The 21,403-nt window shown below is 44.9% G+C and overlaps 1 protein-coding gene across 4 annotated transcripts in view; it reads left to right on the top strand.

Annotated features, from left to right (window-relative positions):
* hlcs (holocarboxylase synthetase (biotin-(proprionyl-CoA-carboxylase (ATP-hydrolysing)) ligase)) overlaps positions 1 to 21,403 on the top strand; it is a 68,954-nt gene that overhangs the window by 21,420 nt on the left and 26,131 nt on the right. For 3 of the 4 annotated variants that reach the window (XR_015102991.1, XM_086130472.1, XM_086130475.1), the window contains exons 3-6: positions 545 to 725; positions 840 to 1,858; positions 4,134 to 4,313; positions 14,832 to 15,112. Coding sequence is in view for 3 of the 4 variants with exons in the window: in XM_086130472.1 (XP_085986598.1) it covers positions 545 to 725; positions 840 to 1,858; positions 4,134 to 4,313; positions 14,832 to 15,112 (1,661 nt within the window). In the remaining variant the exon portion in view is untranslated. The remainder of the gene's footprint in view (positions 1 to 544; positions 726 to 839; positions 1,859 to 4,133; positions 4,314 to 14,831; positions 15,113 to 21,403) is intronic. The other variant, XM_086130473.1, reaches the window with a different exon arrangement.

Raw genomic sequence — 21,403 nt, 5'->3', positions numbered from 1 at the left:
GTTTCCTGGGGCCGTATGCTCGACGAGCAGGAAGTCTACCATTATAAATTTTCTTTCAAATTTGGATCAATTTTTGGCCTTTCATTCAGGTCCTATTGTAAAGAAGTCATCCTAGATATTTGATCAGGTTCCCTTGAAACAGGAGTTGCTTAAGGTAAAGATTTTCAAGATATAAACTAAAAGCGAAGCTTTTTATTTCACCCAGTGCTGTTGGCGTTGCACTGCTTTCTAAAAATTAAAAAAAAAAAATTTTAAATAAAAATATCAAACTTGGCACACACATCACACATAATCGCCATTTTATGAGTTCATTGTGCGGTAAATAGCTGAGTTGCCCCCGCTACACTTTTTTTTTTTTTTGAATACATTCCACATTTTTCCACTTTACTCGAGCGGCAATGTTTTTGAAGCACGTTCGTAAGTCTAATTTTGGCTCACAATACAAAGCAAAAAGTTTACCAAACGATTGCTCGGAACTCAAATAACTCAAAGTATCATTGTTTATTCTGTCCTAATGTACCTAATTGAACTGCTTTTATGACAGGAACGTCAACTTTTACAGGTGCTGAAGTGGTCAGACTTTTGCCAACCTCTGGCCTGTAGCCCTGGCAAGCCATTCAGTGCAGTGGCTCAGGCCAGCGTTGATGATTTCAGTCGACTGGCCGTAGCTTTTTTAGAGGATCGCCTACAACTGGATAATGGGCTTGTGCCATCAAAGATTGTCCGTATGTATCTCTGTAGTTAACCATTGTTAGTTTGTATGAAAATAATAATGAATATTTTCTATGGTCTAAACGTATTTATTTGACTTATGGTATATCTTTTCTTTGTCTACCCAGCGATCATCCTCCATGAATCTATTCTTAGTGAGCTGATTCAGTGCCCAGAGGAGCCCATGAATGTAAAGTCTATTCTGTTCGACAACACTCAGATTGGAAACCGTCAACCTTTGCCTTGTCATGTGTTGCCTTGCCTCCAGCACCCTCAGTGCTGTAAAAGTAACGTACTTTTTGCCCCTTGTGCGAAGAAGAACCAAGAAAAACTACCGACATCAGGGCCAACGTGCATCAGACAAGATCAAGGTCCAGACTCTGAGGATAATTTCTTGGGGAATCAGCACAACATGAAGAACCACAGGCACTCTCTTCACCTGTCAAGCTGCCATGAATGTCTGGAGCTAGAGAATAGCACAATCCTCTCCGTCAAATATACTTCAGTAGAGAACATTTTAGATATCCCTTATGATCACTCACTGTGTCTGGATAATGAGGATGAGACTTCTCATGGCTTTGAACATGATGTCAAGAGTTATTTTTGCAAAAGCAATGGATTTGAATTCAACAACAAAATGCCAAATGTTGTGGTGTACACAAATGGTAGCAAAGAGCGTTTTAAAGCAGTTCATCAGGTTTTAACTGAGTGCCTCAACATGGAAATGTACATTATATATTCTCTTCAGCCACATCAAGTCCTGAGTGAACCCTGGATGGAAAATTCTAGGCTATTGGTGCTCGCAGAGGAGGAAGTGCTCACCCCCCAGCTTCACACAAGATTTATGAGCTACCTGAGCCATGGTGGAAGGGTCCTGGGGCTCGCTTCCTCCCTGTGCCCTGCAGGTATCAATCTAGAGAACAGAGACCAACAAGCCGGGCAAGTGCATAGACTGAGCTTCACACGAAAGGACAGCGCAGAACTTGAACTGAGCGTATTGGCAAGTGGGAAAGTCTTTGTCGGAGATTTCCTGCGATCAGGGAATTTGGAGCTCTGGGGGGAACTCAAAGATGGTCCAAATCAGAAGGATATGGTTATCATCAGGGTAACCCATGGAGAGCATGGAGGGGAAGCTGTCTTGTGTCAGGTGAGATGTCTTGAAAATAATGTTCGATGATTGAATGATTGTTTTTTTTTTTGTTTTTTTTTGGGCAGGCCAGCACAAACATTAAATTTTTCTGAAATGTCAAACAACCGTGTGATAAATAAATACAAACACATAGAAAAAAAGAAAAGAGACATCGCCATGTCACCATTTGCAATTGCTGTAAATGTGCTGCTTTATTCAATCTTTTATTTTACTTATTTCCATATTTCAACACAATATATGAGATATGGGAGTGCTAAGAAACAATATAATATTCTGAGAGCAAAATAATGTAGGAATTGCTTTGCTTTATTCATGATTGAGAGAAAATGTTTTGGAAATGTTTATTCTTATCAGTCTGATGTTGGCAATTCATGACAATTTGTTCTCAATTATTACTCCCAAGAATTTAGATTAATGAACATTTTTTAGTTGTACACCGCCTGTGTATTATCAATTCTGGGCTACTTGTATAGTCACCAAATATCAATACTTTTGTTTTATTTACAGTCAAATTTATTTATGATCCATCCACTTTTTAATTTTATTGAGTTTCTGTACTCACAAGTTTGTTATATTTGTCACTACTATTGAATATGTTTGTTCCATCTGCAAACAATATTAGTTTAAACATTTCAGTACATTAAATAGGTCCTTTTATGTTTAGTTAAACAGCTGGGGTCCAAGCACCGATCCCTGAAGGACATCCCAAGCAACACCAAATTTATCAGAGAAATGTTCACCTGTATTTGCATATTGAGTTTGTCCTGTTAAATAATTATGTAATGGGTTTCCAGCTATTCCACTGATTCCATACTTCTCCAGTTTGAGTAAAAGTGGGTGATTTATGGTATCAAATGCTTTTTTGAGATCAATGAATATTCCAATTGCATGTTTCTTTTTGTGTACTGCATTAACAAATTCAAGTTCGGGGGTTACCGCCACGACAGGCACTGACTACCTAACGGCCACAACTCAGATTGCCCGCCTAAACAAAAGAGGCACGGAACATGGCCCACTCGGACTCAATGTCCCCTGCCTCCCCGGGAGGTTAGAAAAGCTTTGCCGAGGTGGGAGTTGAAACTCCTGACAGAGGATCCCGCTATAGACGCTCCCAAAAAACCCTCACAATACGTTTGTGTTTACCAGCTTTGACCGGCAACTCTCCCCCACCATCGAAGCCAACTCACCACCAGGTGGTGATCAGTTGAAAGGCTCCGCCCCTCTCTTCACCCGAGTGTCCAAAACATGCGGCCGTAAATCCAATGATACAACCACAAAGTCGATCATCGAACTGCAGCCTAGGGTGTCCTAGTGCCAAGTGCACATATGGACATCCTTATGTTTGAACAAGGTGTTCGTTATGGACAATCCGTGACGAGCGCAGAAGTCCAATAACAAAACACCACTCGAGTTCTGATCGGCGAGGGGCGTTCCTCCCAATCACGCCCTTCCAGATCTCACTCTCATTGCCCACGTGAGTATTGATGTTCACCAGCAGAACAAGGGAGTCCCCAGCGGAAGCGCTCTCCAGCACACCCTCCAAGGACTGCAGAAAGGGTAGGTACTCTGAGCTGCTGTTTGGTGCATAGGCACAAACAGCAGTCAGGAAAGCCCCCCCCCCCCCAACGCCCCCACCCGGCGGAGGGAGGCAGCCCTCTCGTCCACCAATATGAACCCCAATGTACAGGAACTAAGCCGGGGGCAATGAGTATGCCCACACCTGCTCTATGCCTCTCCCCATGGACCACTCCAGAGTGGAAGAGAGTCTAACCCCTCTCGAGGGAGCTGGTACCAGAGCCCAAGCTGCTCACAGCTCACATTGCACCCGACTCATTTGGCCTCTTCCATGGGTGGTGAGCCCATGGGAAGGGGGACCCATTTTGCCTTTTCAGGCTGAACCCGGCCGGGCCCCGTGGGTGTAGGCCTGGCCACCAGGCACTCGCCACTGAGTCCTACCTCCAGGCCTGGCTTCAGAGAGGGGCCCCCCGTGACCCGCGTCCGGGCATTGGACACTGAGTGCTTTGTCTGGTCCCTCACCTAGGACCTCTTTTGCCATGGGTGACCCTGCCAGGGGCATAGAGCCCCAGACAACTTCACTCCTAGGATCATTCAGACACACAAACCCCTCCACCACAGTAAGATGATGGCTCACGGAGGGATATTGTCTTTCACCTTTGAATCAAACCAATTTTGTGTTATTTTCCCTTGTTGGGCAGTTGACAGTAAGGCAACTATCTTGTGTCAATCCTTGTTATATGTTTTCTGTTGGCAGATCCACTTGGAAAACACTCCAGATTTACAGAACTTGACAAATGAAGGCATTGATGGTTTAAAGGCTAATAATATGCTGCATTATCAAGTCCTAGCAGAAATCCTCACCTCTCTTGGCCTGAGTTGCCAGCAAACACAAACCCCATCACCAAGTCCAATTTACCTTCTGTCTACCTCTCAGGTAAGGATCAAATTACTTTTTTTAGAACCACCATGAAGATGCATGCTTTTGTCCTTGTTTTCTTTGTCTGACTACTCTAGACAATTTATGGCAGGGGTACCCAATACGTCGATCGCAAATGACAGGTAGCCCGTGGCCTGTTCTGAAGTCGATTGCGAGGGATTTTCAGATTCAGAAAACTTTATTTATCCCCGTGGGGCAATTAGGACTTAACAGGCACGCTCTGCACAAGAAACATGAAAAACAATGACGAACTTGGGATACAGTGCAAAGGGCCTGTCGGTACTCGCTGTGTGCACAGTGCCCCGAGATCTTAGTTCAGAAAGGAAACCACTAGGGAGGGAGAGGGAAAAGGGGGAAAAAACATGCTCAAACTATCCTCTTCTGAGGATAATTTAAGTCCAGGAGAAAATGTAGGGGGAAATAAGGAAAGACAAGATATGCATGTCAATGCGTATGTTGTTAATTTATATATTAATATTTTTTGTGTGAGTGTACACTGTACACTAAGCATCCTAGCAGTTTCACTTTCACACAAAAAAAGCAGGGTAATTTTAACCTATCGTGGTGCATCACCAAAAGTTGTTTGCGGTCAGCAGTGTCATGTTCCGTATTCGGCAGCAGGTGGCACGTGTTCATTTCTGCCGGCTGCACACCTGCTGCCTATTTGTCAGTGATTGCACCTGCTATATCTAGGCGCTCCGGCGGTCGACTCATTGCCGGAGTATTGCATGCCGTGCCACTGCTGTTGCTCATATTCGCAAATTATTGTTCGATTACCATTTACTGTTGGTTACATTTTCTTCTTCCCATGGGGATTAGGCTAAGCGCCTACGTGTACTAATAATTGCTTATTCGTATTTCCTTGCCGTTTTCTGCAAGCGTTTTCTGTTGTTGCGTTTCCTTATTTTCCTGGTTCTCGTTTTTACCAGCGCTTTCTGTTATTTATTAGACGGTGTTTTTTGTTTACAATAAATGTTATTGTTTAGACGAAGTCCTTGTCGGTGTCTGCTATTTCGGGGATCCACTTATTTTCGTTTTCTCTGTTACGTACGAAGCAGTTCCCTTTTCCTGCTTCGTGCGTAACGTGACAAGCATTCATAAAGTCAAATAACCCATCCTAATGACTGACAAATGCAGTGGATTTTGGATGGGGAGAAAGGTGCACATTCCTCTCCATCCAAAACTGTTGCTGTGCTCAATGTGTTTTGTGGTAAGCTGATTGTTTCAGCGAAGGAAATTGCGACCATCTATGGATGGCTAATTGCTGAGCACTGACCTGATTGGCCTGCAGCTCAGGTGTATTCCTTTAAAAAGGGGTTGAGACTGTCATTGAGGGCTGGTCAGGTGGGAGAGCTTTGAAGCCCGTGTGGTTTAATCTACTTATCTATGTCCAAATAAGATAAACTGGAAAATGTCCTCCCTGGATTGTGACTGAACCGACTTTTATTCTCTTCTCACATGGCCTGCTGTTACACATCAGAACACAAAATTGAAAAAAAATAAATAAAGGAAAAGTTTCGGGGTCTAATTTTCTCAAACCTGAGGTTTGTCAACACTTCTGGTCAAAGATTGTGACTAGGCTTCCTTCCACCTCAAAAGGATTAAGTGTCATGCCAAAAGTTTAGCAAAAAAGCCACGATCTTCCATCCTCCAGTAGCCAGCCGCAACCCCGCCAGCAAAACTACTTTCTCAATGATAATTTTACAGTTTGATCCTTGTGAGTCCCAGGGACTCGCTGATCAGAAAAGTATGAGTCCCATTATGCATTTAGAGAGTCCCAAATTTCGAATTCTGAAATGATCTACTTATTCAATTGCATATGATGATAACACAAACAACAACAATATACATTGATAATAGGTTTATTTCTTATAAACAAATGCTGCAAAAATTGAAATAATTCAGGCATACAAGATTTGCTGAGAATACAGTAAATATTCCCATCCCCGGAATTCTATGGAAAAGAATATCCTTCACCCGGAATAAAAACCTATGCATTAATATTTTGACTACGATATTACATGTTACCGGAACTTGCGTAAGCGGAAATTCCACTAACCGTACCCCAGATGGAGGTGTAATGCCGCGGGAGCTTAAATACACGTAACGCCCACCCAATGCGACGGAAAATACACAACGCTGAAACAAGTTTTCACTTCGCGTTTTTCAATCATCAGATTCTAAACGACGACGTGCAAGTGAGTTTTTATTGCCGTCCGTTTTACTGTAATTGTGAATGATTTTAACTTTATTCACTTACGTCCTGGAGAACGCGGCACTAGCTTAAAAGCAGCACCCACTCGACATGACCGAAGAAACGTGTTCGCTTCGCCGTTTTCATTCATCAGATTCGAAACGAAGACGTGTAAGCGACTTTTTATTGGCGTGCGTTTTACTGTAATTGCGAAAGATTTTAACCTTACTTACGTTGTGTAGATCATCGCATCGAAACGTAGAAGAACTGTAACGACTGTCGCGGAGCGAGTGAAATGCATCCGTTTGAGCGAGGTCGGACACAAAGTTAAAAACATCCAGCAGACACTTGGAGTCGGAAAGACGCAAATCTACGAAACTTTAAAAAACAAGGCATCGATTCAACTGATGACAAGCCAGCATCCAGCAAGGAAGCAATGCAAATGGCAACAAAAGTCCTTCAGTATGCACCAGAATTACCAGACATCGGTGATCAACGGGACAGTTACTTGCAACTAGCAAGAAAACTGTATGACACGCAGGCAAACATTGTCATAAACCAAAGAATGCATCCAACAAAACAATCCAAAATACACATTTTTTTCCCAAGACAGAAAAAAATAAACATTAAAATACTGTATGTATTTTACTGATGTGATTTGTTTGGGATACACCTGTATTGCAGTTTTTGTTATATAAACAGTTTTGGACAGTATATTTTTGTATTTTATTGATTGTGTTGTTACACATGCATTTTGTCAACATACTTGCAGGTTCATAAAGGACATGTACCATGCTCATTTCCCAAATGAGGAATTTCTGTTATCAGGACAAATTGGACAGCGCAAACACGAGTCCGTACTAGAGAATATTTACTGTAGTTATTTCATCCCATGGTTCAGTCTTTGAGTTCATATCTCCGCAATAAACTTTTGCAACACTTGTTGGCAACACTTGTCTTAACGTTACACAACTTGGCAATCGTCTGCTTTCCAAGGGGTGAAGGCCGATTTTTGACAATCTCGTCTCGCGAGAACGGAAATCTTGTCACACAAGATTACTTAAGGCAAGATCAAAACAACAATAGCGGCGATTGTCAAACTGCGTTCGTTGTTGGGAAAAAAGATTTACCGTAGTTTTTCTTTTTGGGGTGGGGGTTGACTGAGAAATTTCCTTGCGTCCCAAAAATGCACATTATTTGGAACCGTGCGTCTGGCGGGAAAATTATGTGTCTAGGACGCGGGACACAGAGGTAACGAGATGGCTGCTTTCTAAACTGGGGCATAACTAAAACATATTCATCAATGTTTTAGCCACCAGCTTACACCTGTCAAACAAAGAGCTGAAGAAGTTTGGACAATCCAACCTTAGAATTGTGTACCGGATGAAAACCTTAAACTGAATTAAAGTCCATCTCCAAGTGGAGTTTGCAACTCTGGAGTTGCTCATGGTGAGAGGCGCAGAGCAGGTGTGGGCATGCTCATTGCCCCCCGGCTCAGTGCCTGTACATTGGGGTTCACACCGGTAGACGAGAGGGTTGCTTCCCTCCGCCTTCGGGTGGGGGGACGGGTCCTGACTGTTGTTTGTGCATATGCACCAAACAGCAGCTCAGCATACCCACCCTTTTTGGAGTCCTTGGAGGGTGTGCTGGAGAGTACTCCTGCTGGGGACTCCCTTGTTCTACTGGGAGACTTCAATGCTCACGTGGGCAATGACAGTGAGACCTGGAGGGGCGTGATTGGGAGGAACGGCCCCCCCGATCAGAACTCGAGTGGTGTTTTGTTATTGGACTTCTGTGCTCGCCACGGATTGTCCATAACGAACACCTTGTTCAAACATAAGGGTGTCCATATGTGCACTTGGCACCAGGACACCCTAGGCCGCAGTTCGATGATCGACTTTGTAGTTTTATCATCGGATTTGCGGCCGCATGTTCTGGACACTCGGGTGAAGAGAGGGGCGGAGCTGTCAACTGATCACCACCTGGTGGTGAGTAGGCTCCGATGGTGGGGGAAGATGCCGGTCCGACCTGGCAGACCCAAACGGATTGTGAGGGTTTGTTGGGAGCGTCTGGCGGAATCCCCTGTCAGAAGGAGTTTCAACTCCCACCTCCGACAGCTTTTCCCATGTTCCGGGGGAGGCGGGGGACATTGAGTCCGAGTGGACCATGTTCCGTGCCTCTATTGTTGAGGCGGTCAATCTGAGTTGTGGCCGTAAGGTGGTTGGTGCCTGTCGTGGCGGCAACCCCCGTACTCGCTGGTGGACACCAGCAGTAAGGGATGCCGTCAAGCTGAAGAAGGAGTCCTATCGAGCCTTTATGGCCTGTGGGACCCCAGAGGCAGCTGACGGGTATCGACTGGCCAAGCGGAACGCAGCTTCGGTGGTCGCCGAGGCAAAAACCCGAACGTGGGAAGAGTTCGGTGAGGCCATGGAAGCCGACTTCCGGACGGCTTGGAGGAAATTCTGGTCCACCATCCGACGTCTCAGGAGGGGGAAGCAGTGCACCACGAACACTGTGTGCAGTGGGGATGGGGCGCTGCTGACTTCGACTCGGGACGTTGTGAACCGGTGGGCAGAGTACTTTGAAGACCTCCTCAACTCCACCAACACGTCTTCCTTGGAGGATGCAGAGTCTGAGGACCCTGAGGTGGGCTCTCCTATCTCTGTGGTTGAAGTCACCGATGTGGTTAAAAAGCTCCTCGGTGGCAAGGCCCCAGGGGTGGATGAGATCCACCTGGAGTTCCTCAAGGCTCTGGATGTTGTGGGGCTGTCCTGGTTGACACGCCTCTGCAACATCGCGTGGTCAACGGGGAGAGTGCCTCTGGATTGGCAGACTGGGGTGGTAGTCCCTCTTTTTAAAAAGGGGGACCGGAGGGTGTGTTACAACTACAGAGGGATCACATTCCTCAGCCTCCCTGGTAAGGTCTATTCAGGGGTGCTGGAGAGGAGGGTCCGTCAGGAAGTCGAGCCTCAGATTGAGGAGGAGCAGTGTGGTTTTCGTCCCGGCCGTGGAACAGTGGACCAGCTCAACACCCTGAGCAGGGTCCTCGAGGATATGTGGGAATTCGCCCAACCAGTCGACATGTGTTTTGTGGACTTGGAGAAGGCGTTTGACCGTGTCCCTCGGGGAGTTCTGTGGAGGGTGCTTCGTGGGTATGGGGTACCGAACCCCCTGATACGGGCTGTTCGGTCACGATACCACCAATGTCAGAGTTTGGTTCGCATTGCCGGCAGTAAGTCGGAATCGTTTCCAGTGAGGGTAGGACTCCGCCAAGGCTGCCCTTTGTCACCGATTCTGTTCATAAACTTTATGGACAGAATTTCTAGGCGCAGCCCAAGCGTTGAGGGGGTCCGTTTTGGTGGCCTCAGTATTGCATCCCTGCTTTTTGCAGATGATGTGGTGCTGTTGGCTCCTTCAAACAGGGCTCTCCAACTCTCACTGGAGCGTTTCGCAGCCGAGTGTGAAGCGGTTGGGATGAAAATCAGCACCTCCAAATCTGAAACCATGGTCCTCAGTCGGAAAAGGGTGGAGTGCCCCCTCCGGGTCGGGGGAGAGATCTTGCCCCAAGTGGAGGAGTTTAAGTATCTTGGTGTCTTGTTCACGAGTGAGGGCAGGAGGGAGCGAGAGATCAACAGGCGGATCGGTGCAGCGTCTGCTGTGATGCGGACGTTGTATCGGTCTGTCATGGTAAAGAAGGAGCTGAGCCAAAGGGTGAAGCTCTCAATTTACCGGTCGATCTATGTTCCAACCCTTATCTATGGTCACGAGCTATGGGTCGTGACCGAAAGAACGAGATCCCGGATACAAGCGGCCGAAATGAGTTTTCTCCGCAGGGTGTCCGGGCTCTCCCTTAGAATTAAGGTGAGAAGCTCGGTCATCCGGGAGAGGCTCAGAGTCGAGCCGCTTCTCGAAGGGTGAGAAGCTCGGTCATCCGGGAGAGGCTCAGAGTCGAGCCGCTTCTCCTCCACATCGAGAGGAGCCAGATGAGGTGGCTTGGGCATCTGATTCGAATGCCTCCTGAACGCCTCCCTGGTGAGGTGTTCCGGGCATGTCCCACCGGGAGGAGACCCCGAGGAAGACCCAGGACACGCTGGAGAGACTATGTCACCTAGCTGGCCTGGGAACTCCTCTGGATCCCCCGGGGAGAGCTGGAAGAAGTAGCTAGGGAGAGGGAAGTCTGGGCTTCCCTGCTAAAACTATTGCCCCCGCGACCCGGCCCCGGATACAAGATGGATGGATGGATGAGTGTATATGCCGAACAAAACCTTTCTGATCATGAGTTATGACGCTGGATGGAACAGACTCTAAATGATGTGGAAATACTCATATTTTGGCGCTTTCTTATTTTGGGTTGAGAGGTCAAACTTCCTCAAAAGTTAAAAAAATAATACATTTATTTTGAAAGCACTTTTCAGCATACTCAGACACTTTACAAGAGTTTAAAACACAGGATAAAAATGTACACTTAAAACCAAGCATACATGATTTAAAACAAACACATTTACAGTGATAATTTTACAGTTTACCCATAGCGAGGACTCGCTCATCAGAAAAGTATGAGTCCCATTATGCTTTTAGAGAGTCCCAAATTTCGAATTCTGAAATGGTCTCCGTATTCAATTGCATATGATAATAACACAAACAACAACATATACATACAATTATAAACAAATGCTGCAAAAATGTAAATAATTCAGTTGCAGGGTTGAGGATTTCGGAAATTCATGGTAACCGTTTTTCAGTTCCTCGGATTACGCAATGGGAAACCACGGTAACTAATTTTGGCTTCCGTAAACGTTCATCATTGGAACACATTTTTCTATTTTGATTGATATTCATAATCAAGAATTCTGAAACTCAAAAGTATAATGTTTCAAGGGTAAATGTTTGAAAACTATGCATTAACAATGAACATTACATCAGCAGCTGTGTACTCCAGGTTTATTCCAAAAAAGAAATGGATAAAATTATGGTGTACCCATATGGCATCATGAATACAGCATACCACAAAATCTGAGTATTTTTTCCACTCTCACACTGCAAAGAGTAATTTACTGGTAATCATTAATACAGGTAAGTATTGATGTGGCTTGACATCCTCTTCCCAAGACGATGCATGTGTAATCGACGATCAATTTGACAAAAGAATCTAACACACGTCATCATTAGTTCTACCAATAGTTAACATTAGCATTACTACACCTTGTGACGAATGTTTTATTCCTAAAGTTACCATGCTACAACCAGTAAATTATAGAATAACCAAGATTGTTTCATAATATTTTTCATAGCGATTAGCCTAAAGATCTAATGACCAACTTGCCAAGTAATCGTGCCTCCCGTCGTATCTCGCTCTTGTGTTCTGTGCATACGTCACAGGTGAGTTTAGTGATACGCCCTTTGGACGATTCATACGAAAAATCAGACAAGCATTCACATTTCTTAAATATCGTAATTAGTAGACGTTTGTGAGTTTTTTTCGCCTCCATCTCAAACTTTCATCCGCGCGATTCCTCAGTTTGCGGACTAAAATAGCAACCCGCGTGCGCACATAACGTTATCTGTTGCGTCCCCCCAACACTGAAAACAAAACGAAAGTAAATTGGAAGAAACACACTCACACACCACACCACAAACACACATACAGGCACAGTAAAATCGTGTTGATCACACAGGAGAGATTTGATCGCGTACAGTCAACTCGTGTGGGGTGACTTTTATGGTTAAACGATTTTTCGGTACCGTCAAAATTACGCTAAGGAAACGACACTCTACCGGTTACGATCGTTACAGTGAAATCCTCAGGCCTGCCGTAGTTCTTTTTGTTTTGTTTTGACTGAGAAATTTCTTGCATCTCAAAAACGCACATTATTTGGAACTGTGCGTCCCGCGGGAAAATTGTGCGTCTAGGACGCGGAACGCAGAGGTAAGGAGATGGCTGATTTAGAAGAAGAAAAACAAAGCAAAAATGGGTGAAAGAGATTAAAAGGTGTTAAAAGCATTGCGGAAACAATGAGTTTTAAGAAACGATTTGAAAGATTGGAGGTCAGTACAGTTGCGGATGTGTTGTGGTAGAGAGTTCCAGAGGGTGGGGGCGGCGACAGAGAAGGCTCGCTCCCCCCAGGTTTTGAGCCTGGTTATGGGGATGGCAAGGAGGTTTGTCTTCGAGGAGCGGAGGTTGCAAGAGTGGATGGGTGAAGGAGGTAGGAGGGGGCCTGATTGTGAAGGGCTTTATAGGTGAGTAGGAGGAGTTTAAACTGAATACGCTGGGGAACGGGGATCCAGTGGAGGTTTTTAAGGATGGGGGAGATGTGATCACGAGTGCGGGTGTGGGTGAGAAGGTGGCATTCTGGATGTACTGTAGTTTATTGAGGAGTTTGGAAGTTGTACCGTAGAGCAGGGGTCCCCAACCTTTTTTACCCCACGGACCGGTTTATGTCAGACAATATTTTCAGGGACCGGGATTTAAGATGTGGTGGATTAATACAACAAAATAATATGCTATGAGCTACATGAAAACTGTGGTGTTTTCGAAATATAATAATAAACACAAGGAGCGTCTAATCTGGCCGCAACACTGATCGCTATGGTAATGTTTATTGCCTTCAAAATACGATACAACGCAAATTCAAAGTGCATGAAAATGACAACTCACCACAGCCCCGAGCTTGATTTTCTGCAACTAGACGGTCCCATCTCGGGGTAATAGGAGACAATGACACCTCAAGTGTGTGGTTTATGTCCAGTCTACTTCGTAATTTTGTTTTAGTCGCCGTTGCTGCAGAAACCCCCCACCTCACACAGGTAGGATGTCGGAAATAGCAACCGTGCTATTGTGGCGATCTCAGAGTATTCAGCCATAACTTTAATCCAGTTGTCTCGAACTTACTTTTAAGGCCGCCGTCATTTGCGATATCCGGCAGTTTTTTAACTCATTTTGCGACCTCCAACGTTTAGTTTTTAGCGTAATCGGTCACGTGAGGGAGAAGCGTGGTTTGACGTGAGTCAAGCGTGACACAGACGGGTGTCACGGAGAATCCGGTAATTTTTCAAAATAAAACATCTTTCGTATTCCGAAATAAATAAAACGGAATTAAGGCAAGTTCTTTCTGTGTGGCCCGGTACCAAATGCCCTGCGGACCGGTATCGGTCCGCGCACCGGCGGTTGGGGAACCCTGCCGTAGAGGATGCTATTGGAGTAGTCAAGGCGGGAGGTGATGAAGGTGTGGATGAGGGTTTGAGCGTCGTTGAAAGAAAGTGAGGGGCGAAGGTGACAAATGATATTGAGGTGGAAAAAATCTCAGATGATGTGTCATTTGTTGCTTTTGGAATTTACTTCCAAGGTTTCTGTCGACACTTTAGGGTCTATATTTTTTCCTAAGGTACTTATTGCAATGGACCTTTGAAAGATGTACAGTGGTACCTCTACTTACAAACATCTCTTCTTGCGAAATTTTCAAGTTATGAAACACCTCAACAGGAAAATATTGCCTCTTGTTACGAAAGAAATTTCAAGGTATGAAAGGTAAAAATACAATCTGGTCTGCTTATCGCAGCTCCGAGTTTCCTGAACGCAACATACTTATAGCTGCTCTGCCATGGGCTATTACTGGGCATCATCCTGGTATCCCGTTGGCTAAGAGGACCTCTACTGTATGTGTCTATTTGTGTAGATCGATAAATACACCACTTCTGAGAGAGAACATGAACTAAAGAGAGTAAAAAACGATGAGGACACAGTTAAAAGTTAAATCACCATTATTTTTATTCTTTATTCTTTGTTTTTTACATTATGTACAACTCTTATTTATTGTGCAATAATCTAATTGTGACATGTATTTCTTACATATTTGGATGCATGTTTATGCTTTAGAAAACATTTGTGTCCGAATTTTTTTGGGGGGGGGGGGATCTTGGAACGGATTAGGGCATTTACATGGAAAACGCGACTTTCAAAATTTCCGAGTTAAGAAATTTCTTCCAGAACCAATTAATTTTGTAAAAATAGAGGTGCCCATGTATGTGCCAAAATGTAAAACATGTTTTTCTCAAAACTTTTCGATTTGAGTGGTATTTCCATGTACTCTATGTATTATATATAATTTTGAAGGGAATTAAGTGTATCCTGAAATATTCACATATTTGTTTGCTTCCCCCACCTGTCCACCGAACTATCCTCCTGACATGATCCTGAAAAAGAAAGTTGGCACATCCTACCCCACTCAAAAAAAAAATATTTTGGATTTGTATATTTTTCTGTATCCTGTTTGTATAAACTGCTGATAGTACAATTGTTTTCTTGTTTTCTGTCTTTCCCACAGGAGGGCAAAGCTAAGTTTCTTCAGTTTCTAGGTACACATGTAAATGAAGATGGCCTTCTCATGATCTCAAAGGCCTCCCTCAGGATCATGCCCAAATCTGAGCTACTAGATGGTGCTTTTCTGCATGACAGCTTTCTTTCACTCTTCACCGATTGTCCTGAGTCACAGAGCTGGGACAAGTTCTGCTTGGATACCTACTGTAATAACCTAACAGCCGTTTTGCTGGGGCATACTTTGCTGTATGCTGAGGTTGTTTCATCTACCATGGATCTGGTTGAAGGGTAATACATTTTTCTCATCTCGGACGTGCTTTACTGTATATTGGTGATGACACAAGGTGTGTGCATGTGAGATTGTGCTATGCTTGGGCTGTATCACGATACCGTATTTTCCGCACTAAAAGGTGCACCTAAAAGCTTACCATTAATGCTTTTGAAAGCTCACAGCGCGCCTTAAAATCCGGTGTGCCTTGTTTATGGACATTACGGTAATATGTCGACCCCAAAGCTCCTTGCTGAAGACATGCTTACAATGTTATAACTTGTTGTTTCCGTGAACTGTGTCACTGCTTTATTAAGTTTTTGTTGCAGCTCCGAAAAAAGGAGAGGCTCACACTTTAGTTTTCAGTCTCAACAAATACAGGTACGTCTTTGTCCGTCTCTCCGTGCCTTCTCTTCTTCCGTTCGACTTGAGAGGCGTTCAAAGACAGCCTCCAAAAAAAAACGGAAATTGATGATTCCTTCGAAAAACTACGAAAATAGAAAATAATGCATCAAAACAGAGAATCAAGCGAGGAAATCACAAAATAAATTCAATAGCCCCCCACCTACAGAATTTATTTTGTGATTTCCTCGTTTGTGAATACACAACAAAGGAATAAATAACAAACACTTCTGAGACAGTCCAGTCTCCTACATTTTACTGACATCTGATCGTTCTGTTGGCATTTCCTTGAGTATAGCTCCAGCTAATGGATGCATTGTAGATTGTGTCTTATAATGCGGTGCGTTTAAGATATGAAAAACAATACAAAATAGGCCATTCATTGAAGGTGCGCCTCATAATCCAGTGCACCTTTTAGTGTGGAAAATACAGTCCTTTGAAGTCTACATTGATTACACTGCCTCAATACCATGAGGACCTCTTGAAAATAATTCGCCGGTCCATCCTTGCCATAAGAAACATACCTCAGCCTCCTGATATTTTTGTTCTGGAAAATTTTCATAATCCACTGCGTATTTAAGTGTGGAAAATACGGTACTATGAAAATAAGATAAGAAAAAAGTCATCTGCTTCTGTCAAATTCTCAACCTCAGATGAACAACAGGACATATATTGTGTCATTACAGCAGAAGAGGAGCTAAACCCAAGATCGCCTTCATTCGCATATCTTCATTATATGTTTCTGTTCACCTAAATCTACAATGTAGTTCTGTGAAAAATGTTTAAAACATTGCATCTACCTCTGTGTACTAGCGTACGACGGCAGCCATTTTTCGGTATTTTCACTCTTGATCATTAAGGCTAATTACTCAACTTCATTTGCCAAGAACACAACACAGAGTCATTTTTTAAAATAGCATATCTACAGTGATGTGAAAAAATATTTGCCCCCTCCCTGATTACTGTGTTCTATGCATATTTATCACACACAAGGATTTCAGTTCATGAAACCAATTTTAATATCACACTGAGACAACCCAAGGAAATACAAAATGCAGTTTTCAAATGACAATTCAATTCATTAAGCCACAAAAAAAAAAATCATTTTCACCTTTTATAATGACTTTAAAATATCAAATCTTTCAGCAGGCCTGATGAGTGTGCCAAAAAAGTTAGGTGAGTTTTCGTCCATATTTAGGTCCCCCCAAAATGTGGTTAATTTTTGTGGAAAAAGATTAATAATCATCACAATATAGAAATAAAGATGTGTTATTTTAATAATAATAAAGAACATGCACACTGTTCACAGGAAGGCCAGGCGACAAATCGGCGACCTCTGTACTGTGAGGTGGTCGTGCTAACCAAGTCGACCGCCGTGCCGCCTCTATTTGCCTCAAAACATTTCGTGACTTTGTGGACAAAAAACGGGGCCGATTGTCACCAAAATTTATGTGCGCATGGATATAAATATGATCATCAGAATGAAAATAGTAGAACAAAACTCACAAGGTTTGGGATTATTTTAACGTCGGAAGCGTTGCCTCATTCATATGCTTAAGCACTTTAACACGGGAAATGAAGAAAAAAAAAGTTTTGCAAGTTTCTTTGTAACATTTTCAGAGAATAATTATCACATACCTATTACATGCGCACATACATTTTTGGTGACAATCATTCCTGGTTTTCTGATGCCATTTTCCGCATTGGAGGCTGGCAGGCTTTTGTCATTTCCACCCCTGACTGGCTTTTTTTCTTTTTTCTATGTCTAAGGAAGAAAATGAAACCTGATTAAGTAGTGCTATATACTAAATCAAGGGAATCCCTGGCGATGCTTGACAGCATTTTTATAGCTTTATTGTTCCTCAGGAGTCTGAAGATTTGAAGTATTTCCATTTCTCACCATTACCATTTTCATGCAGATTTTGCTTAAAGCCTCATTGACATTTGCTGCCATCCCTGTCATCAGGGTTGAAGGCGAAATGCTCCTAAATTGCAGCAGTTGCAGTTTTCAGGGGATCAATCTGCTTGTGTTGCGAAATGCGCAGCTGCGGTTACAAGAAATATCATCAGCCTACTATTAGTTTTAAATAGCTAAAGTAAAATTAAGTTGAAAAACACAAATGCATATATGTATATATACTGTATATATATATATATATATATATATGTATGAATAAGAGCCGCTGGATAACTCAGTTGGTAAGGCATCGATTTGGCGTACAGTAGACGGTGGTTCGAATCCCACTTGGGGCAAAAAAATGAGCACATAACACCATCCAGTGTGGGTCCTTGGGCAAGATCCTTCACGCTAATGCCTACCTCATACAATGATGAGAGACAATAAAACGAATGACATGCTGGCTCAGACGTCGCCCGGCCAAACAAGGTCTGCGTCAGGTGCTGGGGAACCAGAGCACCTTGATGAAAAATGGGCGACAGGAACAAAGCGGAGATGGGTGAGATGCGATAACATGGCTCTGTTGCTACTACTCAAGCAACCCTAGTCAGAGGGGTTACATGCAGAGAATGTGGGCTAAATGGTTACTTCGAAACCCACAGTCAAGGTTGACCACGAAACAACTAGGAGCTCAGTGTTCCAACATCCAAAAACGGCAACGGCTGTCACAACTTGAGATTGATGAGGTACAACGCAGGTTCCATGGTGTAGGGCCCCAGGCTGCCAGATCAGAGGAGGAGGTCATACCAGAGATTGGGAGGCAAGCCCCAATGAATGCAGATGATGAGATTGGGAGGCCAGCCCCAATGAATGAAATGCTGAGCGAGGCAGCAACTGACCTGAAAGCTAAGATCATGGCGAGAATGAAAGCTGGGCAACCGAGAAACCGATTACAACGGCTATGTGAAGTACCACCTGAAAGTCTCATGGAAAGTGTGAATGCAGCATTGAGGGCGATCCCTACCGTAACGATCACGGAAACCAATGAGCTGATATACGCTTCAGCATCAGTGATCCTCGAGATGCTTGGCGATAAGAGCAACCATGGGAGCCATGAGATACGTTACCCACCATGGAAAAGACGGTTGGAGGCTAAGATCAAGGCGGCTCGGAAAGATGTGAGTCAATTGACAGAGGCCCGGTGAGGTGTGATGAAAAGGCCGATACCTGAGAGGTACACCCAGATGACCATACCTGAAGCACTCGAAACGCCAAACAAAGGCTCCAAGCCATGTCCAGCCGCCTAAAGCGGTACACGAAAGAGAATGAGGCCAGCCAAATAAGCAGGCTGTTCGCAACACAACCTGCGAAAGTGTACGCTCAGTGGCAGGGTCCTAACAACAGAGCTGACCCACCAAGACTGGAAACTGAAAGGTACTGGAAAGGCATATGGGAGAAGGAGGTTGCACAGAACAGCAGTGCACAATGGCTGGTGACCCTGAGAGAGGAGCACAGCAACCTCCCTGAACAGAACCCAGTTACCATAACAGTGGCAGACATACAGGAAAGAGTCTCAGATATGAAGAACTGGACAGCACCAGGCCAATGGTCCACACCTACTGGCTAAAGAAACTCACAGCACTCCATGAGCGCCTAGCAGCCCAAATGAACCAGCTGCTGAGGGATGGGACTCACCCAGGATGGCTAACCGAAGGGCGTACAATCCTGATCATGAAGGATCCCTCAAAGGGTGCAGTCCCATCCAACTATCGGCCAATAACCTGTCTCTCCACAACATGGAAGCTCATGTCAGGCATCATTGCGGCTCAGATAAGTGGACACATGGATCAATACATGAGCGAAGCACAGAAGGGCATTGGTAGAGATACCAGAGGAGCCAAGAACAGTCGCATTAGACCGCAGGTCCCGGCATACCAACCTGTGCAAAGCCTATGACTCGATGCCACATACATGGATCACTGAATGCTTGGAGTTGTATAAGGTGAACAAAGAGCCTTCGTTGCGAACTCGATGAGGATGTGTTAAACCCCACTTGAAGCCAATGGCAAGCCACTTACCCAAGTGTCCATCAAATGTGGCATATACCAAGGTGATGTACTCTCCCCACTGCTGTTCTGCATAGGACTGAACCCCCTAAGCCAAGTAATCACCAAGACAGGCTATGGATACCGCCTCAGAAGTGGAGCTACGATCAGTCACCTCCTCTACATAGATGACATAAAGCTGTATGCTAAGAGCGAAAGGGACATAGACTCCCTGATCCACACAACCAGGTTCTACAGCAGCGACATCGGGATGTCATTCGGGCTTGAGAAATGTAGTCGGATGGTGACTAAGAGAGGCAAGGTAGTCCGCACTGAAGGGGTCTCACTCCCTGAAGGAACAATAGCAGACATTGAGGACAGCTACAAGTACCTCGGTCTATCACAAGCCAACGGCAACCTCGAACTGGCAACAAGGAAAGTCCTAAGAAGCCAGCTCAATGGCAAGAATAAGACCCGGGCCATAAACAGCTATGCCCTGCCAGTGATCAGATACCCTGCAGGAATAATAAGGTGGCCAAAGGAAGAGATTCAGACCACGGACATTAAGACCCGAAAGCTCCTAACCATGCATGGGGGGTTCCATCCCGAATCCAGCACCCTGAGACTGTACGCAAGCCGAAAGGAAGGAGGCCGGGGACTAGTGAGTGTGAGAGCCACTGTCCAGGATGAAACATCCAAGCTCCATGAATCCATCAAGGAGAAGGCTCCAACGGATGACGTACTCAGAGAATGTCTCCGACAATGGGGAACAGAGGATGAGGCACTGGAAGCGGGACCATCATGGGAGGACAAGCCCCTACACGGGATGTACTGTACCACCGGACCAGAACTGAAGTGGCTGATCTCAAGAAGTCCTGTCAGTGGCTAAAGAGGGCTGGCCTGAAGGACAGCACAGAGGCACTAATCCTGGCTGCTCAGGAGCAGGCCCTGAGCACCAGAGCCATTGAGGCCCAGATATACCACACCAGACAAGGCCCAAGGTGTAGGTTGTGCAAAGAGGCACCTGAGACGATCCAACACATAACTGCAGGGTGTAAGATGCTGGCAGGGAAAGCCTACATGGAACGCCATAACCAGGTGGCTGGCATAGTCTGCCGAAACATCTGTGCGGAGTATGGACTGGAAACCCCAAGGTCAAAATGGGAAACAACTCCGAAGGTGGTGGAGAATGACCGAGCGAAGATCCTGTGGGACTTCCAGATCCAGACTGACAAGATGGTAATGGCGAACCAACCAGATATTGTGATCATAGATAAAGGGCAGAGGAAAGCTGTTGAAGTGGATGCAGGGGTCCCAAGTGATGGAAACATCAGAAAGAAGGAACACGAGAAACTGGAGAAATACCAAGGGCTCAGAGAGGAGCTGGAGAGAGCCTGGAAGGTAAAGGTGACAGTCGTGCCTGTGGTGGTCGGAGCACTCGGGGCAGTGACCCCCAAACTAGATGAGTGGTTGCAACAGAACAACATCGCACATCTCAGTCCAGAAATGTGCAGTGCTGGGAACAGCAAGGACACTGCGCAGAACCCTCAAGCTTCCTGGCCTCTGGTAGAGGACCCGAGCTGAATGAGGGACGGACACCACCCGAGGGGTGAGATGAGGATTTTTATTTTTTTTTATAAAATTGAATATCATTTTAGGCCCTTATGCACCTCATCTTTTTTTTTTTAAATGACAAAGTTGAAAGTGACTCTATTTTAGACACTGTGAGATACCGCATTATCCCTTATTATATCCCTCCTCCGTGAGCTGTCACCTTACCGTGGTGGAGGGGTTTGTGTGTCCCAATGATCCTAGGAGCTAAGTTGTCTGGGGCTTTATGCCCCTGGCAGGGTCCCCCATGCCAAACATCATCAATAAAATCAATGGCACTCAGTTTCCCTTGCCCGGACGCGGGTCACCAGGGCCCCCCTCTGGAGCCAGGCCTGGAGGTGGGGCTCGTTGGCGAG

This window comes from Hippocampus guttulatus, chromosome 15 (genome assembly GCF_054856545.1).
Source record: "Hippocampus guttulatus isolate MCC_2025c chromosome 15, RoL_Hgut_1.0, whole genome shotgun sequence".
In the NCBI taxonomy this organism is placed as follows: Eukaryota; Metazoa; Chordata; class Actinopteri; order Syngnathiformes; family Syngnathidae; genus Hippocampus; species Hippocampus guttulatus.
This window is presented reverse-complemented; position numbering and strand designations above follow the sequence as displayed.